Raw genomic sequence first — 10,123 nt, forward strand, 5'->3', positions numbered from 1 at the left:
CAAAGCAAGGCTTTGTGCATGTTTTGTTATGAGAGTATAATATTATAACATGATATAAAACTCAAAAAAGTTGAATTTACATGATATTGTCCCTTTAATGCTATGCCTGAACATGCGTGCACTGAAACAGTGGTTCCCAACCTGTTTTCCTCAAAGCCCCCTTGTCTTACTTCCAAGCCAAGCTGAGCCAAGTAGAGGCTGCAAACTAGCAGGGACCACACATCTGACAATGAAGAGAAGTTATCAGGAATGTGTTGGCATCAGGCAGGTTGTAATTGTTCTGTCATGTCAACTAGTACTGGCAATGTTACATGCTGTCCGGAGACGTAGAGAAAGAAATGCAATTCTTTTTGCACGATGGAAATATCCGGTGAGACACCGACAGCGGGAACAGCTGATCAATCATGTGMGGTAAAKGTTTGCTACGTCAGAACTTTTTCAGAAAATGTGTTTTCAGCTCCCCTTTTGCACATTGACTGGTTTTCAGGAAATTCAAAAACCAGCTCAAGCGAGCGTAAAAACCTTTTTGCAAAATTTAGGAAGTTTTGTTTTAAATTTTGCTGTTTCCATCAGCCTTTTCTAATGCGATACCTAAAAACGTGCATAAAAAAATGTTGACGGAAATGCAGTTAGTGTTATGACCTCGATGCTCTCTGGGGCCCCCTCAGGTTGGGAACCACTGCACTACAACATCTCCATCATGTTGCATTGAAGCTAAATGAGATGTGATTTTCTTGATTTGTCTAAGCAACATAAAAGAAAATCAGATGATTGTCCTCATAAAGGCAACAAATTCTAAAGAAACAAAACAGCAATAAACACTGACCAATTACCAGAACAGGAATAACAAAAACAAAATAAAACCCACGTTATTGCTCATTGTCAGGAAAACTACGTCACTTGGAACTTCAAAAAACGTCAGAGCTTTGTGCTTATTTGTATACTGGTAAAAAAAAAAATCTGGGCAAGCTTTTGAATTAGCACGACTGTAAGACTTGTGTGTGATGGTAAATACGTTTGGATGTGCTCCAGTGTCCAGACAGATGCTGTGATTGAGAATGTGGCGCTTGCCGCTCCAATCCCGGCGGTTGGAGCAGCGGGGCCGAGACAAAGAGTCGGTTCAACATCGGGAGGAGCGAGGAGGCGAGGGGGAGTAATGCTAATGTACTTCAGAGATAGTGAGGGGGTGGTGGTGGTGGGGGCGATGGGTAATGCTAAAGGGTCAGTGGGTTGCATTCCCTCGTAGTATCAGATGACATCATCGCTACGGGGGAGGGAGCGGGGGGGAGGGGGATTGGAAAGCTGCTGCAAAGTCAAAATAAAGCTCGGCAACAGAAGATGAAGAGGTTTTTATTAAAGTCAAACGATGGGTGGAGGAGCGCAGATAACGACAAACAGACGGGTGCATCGTCTTTCCTCATCTTAATTACCCATCGCCACAAGACAACAATGTTTTGGCCCATACCTGTGTGTGTGTGCCTATTAGCAAAATATCTCATGAACCACTGGACTGATTTTGATTAATCTTTCTGGAAATAATCATTAAATTTAGATCTACACTAAGGGTGTAACTACAAGTTTGGGTATTAGCCAATACTGAGTACAAATACAGAGTACCAATAACAAGCACTTACTGAGTTAGAACCTAAGCATTACACAATGACTTTATAAACATATTTCTATTAATTTCCTTCCTTATAGACCTACAGCCCCTCTGACTGTTTCAAATACACTGTACATYATGATAAATACTGTTGCAAAATATTTTAAATAAATAAAATCATGGAAATAAATTGAACATGGAACTGACAAACCTTTCACTTGAAATATAAACTGTAACACATTCAATAGAATATTGATACTGGTGTTAGTATAGGTTCTAAGTATCAGGGCATGTTGTGTATGAGTAATAATGCTGGTATCGGGACACCACTAATCTATACTGATTATGTTTTGGAGCCAACACAATTAGTCTCCACAATCAACTCATTTAGCAAAAATCTAATATGGCTATACATCAGTCAGTTTTACAGATATTGTACAGATTAAGTAATGGTAGTAGCTAAGAGTCATTCACAACAGATACACCAAGTGTAAGATCTTGGCTTAAAACATTAATGTTAAGAGACAGAGTCAACTTGTTTGTTAGCAAAATATCTTATGACAAATCTAACAGATTTTAATAAATATTTCAGAAAGTAATCATCCAAAACTGATTAATCCAATTCAAGATGGCCACCACAGCAAAAATGACTGTGATTTAGTCAAAGACTTTAGGCTAAAATTTGATGTGTTAGTAGCTGAGATGTCCTGATGCATCTCAGTAATCCAGGTAGTCTCTCCTCCAAGAGACTTCTTCAGTCTGATGAGTGTCAGGTGAACTCAGCCTTATAAGCACTGCCTCCACATGGACAAACAGGTTAGTCACATGCAAAAGAGGCCTACCAATAGGCTTGATTAGTAGTAGTAGCTGGTAGTTATTCACAGCACATAATCTGGGATAGAGCTACGGCTTCAGCATTTCTCAACATAGACGATCTTAGTTTACATCTTGGATATAAAAGGCAGTGGGTGATGTGCATTCCCTTTAAAGAATAAGCCTTATGTTTTACCCAGCAGTCCATCAGATCGAACCTTGAGTCTTTGTTAGTGTTCGTTTTGGTAGCGAAGTTTGTGCACGTCATCTGTCTGCATGGGGCCACCGACTCCCAAACCGTGACCTCGGAGCAGGAGTGGGGCATGTATATTTATACTAGAGCTCTGGGGAACATCAGGCAAGGTGGGGGGAAAAAAAGTGAAGTGAGAAAATGGAGTGGTCAGAAGAAATACGATGTGAGGACAAGAGAGGGTCAGAGAAGAAGAGGAGACAGAGGAGAAACAATGTTGGCGGCAGTCCTCAGAGGAGCGCTTAATTCAGGTTTGTGCACTGGATGACAGAAGGAAGGGCATTAAACTGAGGGGCAGAGAAAGTCACACAGAGGAGGAAGTGGAAATAATAACCACACAGAGTCATATCTGAACCAGAGGGATATAACTCACACCCAAACTGACCCCCAACTGTCACTTCTTTCCTCACGACTCRACCTCAAACGGTCCTCTTTTCCTTCCCATCTCCCTCCGAGTTGCGTCAGAACACTCCCTGAACGGGCTTTGCTTTTAACAGAATCAGCTTTCCTTTTTCTGCTGTTGCCTTTCATTTAGATAAAAGCTCCAGCACAGACACACATCCATACCAATGAGCCACGGGCGCACACGGGAGRGAATGACCGGGGAGGACAGAAATGGATCGACTTTGGAGTCCTGCCACCGAGAGAGCTGCGCCCGCCATCGTTCGCAGCCTGGTTTTTCCTCCGTGCTCCGTTGTGGTGATTCACGAGGAAAGGAGGCCGGCTAGGGAGAAATATCTCCGGATTTCTTTACAAGACACGAACACAAAGATGGCATCAAGACAATTTCACAGCTACATCTTATCTGCTGACCACAGTTTTAGGTGCACAAAAGGAAGTAGCCAGGATACCACTGGCAGCATTTTATCTGGCCTCTCTTCAAAAACCAAGACATTAATCCTCCCTGACGCACACTGCAGTGCTCCCCAGCCTGGCTTTTAGTCTCACACAGCCATTTGTGTGTCCACTTTAGAGAATAAATCAAAAACAAAGTGGGATTCTTGGTTTGGGGGACAGAGTCTGGGGAGAGAACAGTGAAGGAGTAATGGTCAATGAAGACAGCTGAAAGAGAAAGYGTGTAAACTATTCTGTACACAGATTATTGTGCTGGGAGACAGAAGAAGAAGAGGCACCACAGGATGTGCCATGGCAACAGTGATGGGTTACACATCATCTCTCATTTAGCAATGCTGGCTGAAAGCACAGAGCATCCAGAACCATCGCTGAAAGTGATGAGTCATGTGACGTGACCACATGAAAAACTTTAAAGTAATATTTGAAGTGTGGTTCTGTGGAAAAGTTATGAACAGTTAATATTTTACCTGTTGTAGATAATTTGAACAACCTCAGTCTGGGAAAACAGAATACAATTCTGACCAAACTGACAAGCTAAGGGCCAGTCTGAGCAGGGCCAAGACCAAAGTGGGTTAATCGTCTCAAAAACACTTCAGACAAAAACATTTTATGAAATGGTACGGGAAAGGATTAAGGCTACAGAGCAATAAATAAATACATAAAATTTTCTTGAGTTTTGACTTTTTTTTCAGAATTCTGACTTTAATCTCAGAATTCTTAGAATAAAGTCAGAATTCTGAGATTTATATCAAAATTCAGTAAAAAAGTCAAAACTCTGAGATTAAAGTCAGAACAAAAAAAAGAGTTATTTTTTTTCTTTGTGGCCCTAACCCTCTTCCATAAAATGGTCTTTATGGTTTGAATAAAATTAAACCGCAAAACCACCAAATAAAAGTGTTAATCCTAAAAGCACAGACATGTTTCTTATTTTCTACCTTTTGTTTGCAAGCCAAGAATTTTTATTGTATTTTATTTGGACAAAGTTAATTTTGGATATTTTATACAATGTGAGAAAGTACTGCCATAAAATTAATTTTTTTAACCAAATGTTCCAACTGTTTCCTGTTTCAAAACACATAGGCAGTTGCACGAACAGCCTCCTTTTTCTACTTTTTCTTCTGAAAATTACAATTTCCTCTTTCTCGAGAACAGTTGGCACTTTTTTTTCTTGCATCAGCTAACACCTTTTCAATTTTCTTGCAAAGAACAGACTGTCCACGTTTTATCAAAAYCCTGTCTAACCTTTCACACTAACACCATCATTCATCCTCCCTTTTCTATTTTCTTACCACACATATGTGTGTCAGGTTGCGATTGACGAAAACCCCCCTCCCCAGCCGGGGAGCAGCGCTAACAGCTAACAGTGAGACCACCTGCTGRGCAGATAAAGCAGAGTGGGGAAAGTCCATTGCAGGGGGGGTCAGTCGGACACATTGGAGTCATGGCATTCAGAAACACTTGAGGGTAAAATGAACTAATGTTCACAAAGGCCTATACTGTCCACTTGTGCGCTGGCTCAAATTCAAGTGATAAACCACAGCTCTCTGGTCAGCGGACCTCCCTGCTGTCTCAGAGTCTGCCCACCATCATCCCATTGTTTCTGGACAGGAACCGCTCCAGCAGATTGCAGGAYGATAGGTGCAGAGGCACAGTCTCGCTTCCTGTTAGCCCAAAGGCACATGGATCGGGTGTCAAACCCCTCTGCCGTCCAGAAACTCCCTCCTCCTCATCACCCACGGGGGGCAACGACCTCATGAATGCGTCTGTGTGACAGCTAACATCTGGTCATCTTGTTGCTGTACAGGCCAATACTCTGACTTGATGCAATCAGATGGAAAAAATGGTGTTTTATTGGAAGTTTTATCAAATAAGTTGCGATAAGAAAAATATGTACTTGATAGCTGAATTGGCCAAATTGCACTGTTACATAAAACAGCGTTCCTTGAAGGAATGCTTGTTGCTCACTGCAAGTATGTGTTGGAGATGACTCTCAGCTACTACCACACCAAACTTTAACTCAATATGTAATAATAATAATAATAATAAACTTTATTTATATAGCACCTTCCAACAATGCCTTGCATCGACCAAAGTGCTTCACAAGGTAAAACAAATACAATGAAGTCATAATTAATATTTACATGTGTTAGTTAAGAAGTGAGCGGCTGAGTTTTGAACAAGCTGTAAGCAAGAGATGGAAGACTGATTAATTCCAACATATAAAGTGTCGCAATAATCGAGCCTAGAGCTCACAAAGGCATGAATGGCCTTCTCCAGATCACTACGGTTAAGCAGTGTCTTCACCTTAGAACACAGATGGAGCTGAAAGAAGCTTGTTTTCACAACAGAATATGTGTAAATCTGACTGTGGTAYTTGTGCTTGCTAAGTTTGATAAGCTTTGGCAGCCATCTTGAATTTGATTGACTTCAAAAGTTAACCAGTTGTAGATTCATATCAARTGATTAMTTTCTGAAAGTTTCATTAAAATCCATCCAGYGCGTCATAAGATTACTTACTAACAGACAAACAGAATTGACCCAAACAGTTAATGCAAAAAAAGATTTAAGCAAAGATGTTGTGCAATGTGTCGTGCTTGGAGTAYGTGATGTCAGTTTATATAAGCTATTAACACATCCAATATTAGCTCGGTATTTGGAAAACTGGTTGCGTTATAGCCAATTTTGTGTTTTCAAAGTTTAGCTGACTGTAGGGGATACCTTTATTTGATATGATTTCAAAYGTTAATCAGTTCTAGAAGTACACCCAATAAATTATTTCTGAGACTTTCATTAAAATCCATTTAATGGAACCTGAGCTATTTTGTTAACAGRCAAGCTGAGTTGACTCAAATAKTTAATGAYAAAATTTGAAAAACAGATACTGCACAATCAGTTATGATTGGAGGACACTCTCAGCAATTACCTCACCAAATTTTAGCTCAACATACGTAAAMTCTACAGAGTTCAATGTATTTTTGTATTTTCTAAGTTTGCTTAGCCGAATTGGTTTGAATGCAAAAGATAAATTGTCTGTAGACGTACATTTCACGATTATTTTCAGATTGTTTCAGACAATCCGTCCAGTGGTTCACTTTGCTAAAACGGATGCACACGGACAAAGCCAAAAATATCACTTTTACTCTTTTGGCTGTGAGCGATGAAGATGCAGAAATGACTTTAAAGTACTCACTCATTTTTTTCYAGATGTAGCTGAAGCTCCTGACCCTCAGCAGAAATTAGGACCTGGACCTCTGCAGGATGCTGGCAGGAAAACATTACATGGATCAGAATTTAGATGCAATCAATCAATCAATCAATCAATCAATCAATCAATCAATCAATCAATCAATCAATCAATCAATCAATCAATCAATCAATCAATCATCAATCAATCAATCAATCAATCAATCATCAATCAATCAATCAATCAATCAATCAATCAATCAATCAATCAATCAATCAATAATTGCATTAAATTAAATCTCTTTATTTTTGTCTTAGTCACACTCACCTCTTTATTAGCAGATCTTTTGTGCCTGAGTGGATGCAGCCAGATGGGATCAGTAATCTCATAACTCTGTATGTGTTCAAGGATRCTCTTTGGTGAATCCTGCTTGTTGTTTCCTGTTTGGAAAGCCAAATAAATATAATGCAATGTTCTCATGTAATATTCTAAACAAATTCAAAATCCTTAGATGATGGCAGATGAAATACTTAAGACATGCATTTCAATGCAAAACGAAAAGCATGCAAGTGCAAGTTTCTGCTCCCACCGTTAAAAACACCGGCTTCAGACCCAGCAGCAGCAGCAGCAGTGGAAACAACCCGGTGCACGAGAACCAGAGGACAAAGAAAAGACAAAACAGCACCGACAGGAGGACGACACATTCTACAAACAAATGGACCCGAACGGAGCGATGAAACCGAGAGATGAGCGGTCAGAAACCAGCCTGGATGAGATGGGGAGCCYGTGGCCGGTGTGTCATGGCGGTAAGCCGCGGGTGAATGAGATGCTGCCTCCGCCGAGCGGTGCTGTTATGATCGACCCCTCCCCGATCAGCCACGGAGCTGAGGACTCTCTCTGTGCCAGGATGTGATGAAAGGATGTTCAGATGAGCAACAACAGATACTGAAATCACCCAGTGAAGAGGACTTATTTTTAGACAMGAAAGCACCAAACTCATATCGGACTAACTATATGGAGGATTAGGTCCACAGAGAGAAAATAAAAGAAGGAGGAAAAAAGTCAAAATTATGTGATTGTCAAAATAATGATTTTTTTTTCAATTATGAAAAAAATAAAGTCAAAATTCTTACTATAAAGTCAGAATTCTCAGCAAAGAAAGCACATCCAGAAAACAAGAAATCTCTGTGGTCTTCCAAGAATAAATATCTATAAAAAATAAATTAATTAAATGAAGATGTTAACATCACTGCAGTTTCTATTCCTAGTTTTATAGATTGGAGGTAATAAGAGCCTAATAAGTTGCTTGATAAGTTAAGTTTTTGACGCTATAGGGAACTGCTGCCTTTTAAAATCAAGGTAGCAACATTTAATTTGCATTATGAAACATTGACTCCGCCTACTTTTGGGCTCTCCCCCAAAAAAGCCAGCTGCACATTTATTGCAAGGAAAATGTTTTTTTTTTTAAATAAGTCACACTTCATTTTAAGCCTGTTTTAGGTAGGCAACTAAGACAAATGATAAAAAGGTTTTGTTAAAACAAAAGTAAAGCATGASTCTATGAAGTTTAAAATCAATATTCACTTTTCACAGAGCTGACACAAATTGCATCAGTAAATTTATATTCTTATAAATTTTATACTCCTGTTATTGCTGTTACTTATTGATGTGCAAAATAAATTGATAAAGTAATTTCACTTGCTGCATTCGTTTAGATTTTTCTAGCTTTAAACAGCAACTCCAAAAGAATCAGTTGTTATTTATTAATAGACATTGATTCTTTTAAAATTTGCCAWCTTCAAGTTTATTGAAAGAAAAACAGTGCAAAGTGCAAGCATGTGAATGGAGTTTGCATTTTAACAGCTATTTATTTCGTCGGAACAGAATAAAGTATTGAAATGTGCACTATTCAAATGCAAAACTTCATTTTATTATACTCCCATTCTTACAGTGGTCCAACAGGCTTTGGTATAGTATGTGTAAATACATGCCATCTTTAAATAACTGCACTAGCCTKAACATGCTCTCATTCAGGGTTTCCTTCGGTTCAGCCAAATGATCTGTCATTTTCKGCTCAATGTGTGAGTACCCCAAGCAAATGGATTAACACAGTGTCTCATTAAAACAAACTTTATTTTGTTGTATTTAGTTTCCAAATGTTGCACTAGGAAGTGCAAGTCTTGTTCCATGAAGTACAGTAACCACATGCTTTTAACTCCCAGAACCAAAAATACAGCCGCAACACTTGACAGTAACTGAGCCTGCTAGAAACAGAATACAGTATCCGGCTTCCAGCAGCCGTTCACACTGAGCCAGACATTTATAAGAGCGACGATAAATATGCCACAGAGCACATGTTAGAAGGGTCAAGTGTACGCAGGGTGTGTGAGGTATTCTTAGTGGCGATGACAGTGCAGACCAATGAATCCATTCATGGTGCCTCAGCTGCAGGAAATAAACCCACCATTTATTTTGGTTTAGCTTTGATAGTTTCTACCTAAAACCTTCTACATACCATGAATGTTAAACACTTTACCTTCCCAACATCACAACTCAGTCAGGCAAAAAAAAAACAACATTTGAAACTCCTCAGTGGGTCAAGAGGACACATGCTCAACGATCAAATGTTGGTAGTATTTTAAATGCCATTCATGATATCAGATGAAGATTTATTTTTGGATAAGTAGTATTAAGAGCTTAAACTGGACAAGACACAAGATGCAGATGAACATCTCCATGGAAAACCTTTCCACTTCAACAAATCAGTATAAAAATATTCAATGAAAGTAAAATCATGTTTCAAATCCAAAGAATAAAATAAAATAAAATAAAAAATAAAATAAATTGCATCTATCAAGTATCATTGCTATAATATGGTAACACAGAGTCATATCAAACTATTTATAAAATACAGCTCCAAACACGCTGCTGAGAAGAACTCCTACGTGTTCCCTTTCATGAGGTGGGTAGCTGTTAGCAGTTATCATTCTCAAGGATGTCTGAGTGTTCATCCCAGAACTGGTCCCCAATAATGTCACAGTGATGAGCCTCCACACTCTTCYTGCTCCGTGTGACAGAAACCTCCTTCTCCTCTTCATTTGGAAGCTTCATGCGTTTTGTGACTGTCTCATCCCGCTTAATAAAACAAAGAGAAACATGTCAAATACACAGGAATGCAACTTAATGAAAAAAAAAAAAACTGGTACAGGAATAAAACTATTTTAATCAACTTAAGAACAATGGGTCTTGGTGTACGTTAACGCGATGTTCCAAAAGCTCTTTRATAAAAGTTTACTAAATGCATAAACGACAAGTTACTTAAAGGGGCAATATCATGTAAAATCAACTTTTTTGAGTTTTATATCATGTTATAATGTTATACTCTCATAAAAAACATGCCCAAAGCCTTGCTTTGACT

General features: G+C 39.0%; 2 protein-coding genes across 2 annotated transcripts in view; both read right to left on the reverse strand.

Moving 5' to 3' along the window:
* The window catches only part of LOC106521915 (disintegrin and metalloproteinase domain-containing protein 19), a gene marked incomplete at both ends in the record, with an annotated part of 30,768 nt that extends 23,445 nt beyond the window's left edge, over positions 1-7,323 (reverse strand). Inside the window, 3 exon segments of the mRNA XM_014014687.1 lie at positions 6,712-6,782; positions 7,033-7,145; positions 7,295-7,323.
* Positions 7,324-8,819: 1,496 nt separating this feature from the next.
* The window catches only part of thg1l (tRNA-histidine guanylyltransferase 1-like), a gene marked incomplete at its 5' end in the record, with an annotated part of 10,493 nt that continues 9,189 nt past the window's right edge, over positions 8,820-10,123 (reverse strand). The window contains 1 exon segment of the mRNA XM_014014688.1: positions 8,820-9,840. Within this exon segment, the coding sequence (XP_013870142.1) occupies positions 9,679-9,840 (162 nt within the window).

The sequence above is a fragment of the Austrofundulus limnaeus genome, unplaced genomic scaffold (genome assembly GCF_001266775.1).
Source record: "Austrofundulus limnaeus strain Quisiro unplaced genomic scaffold, Austrofundulus_limnaeus-1.0 Scaffold118, whole genome shotgun sequence".
NCBI lineage: Eukaryota > Metazoa > Chordata > Actinopteri > Cyprinodontiformes > Rivulidae > Austrofundulus > Austrofundulus limnaeus.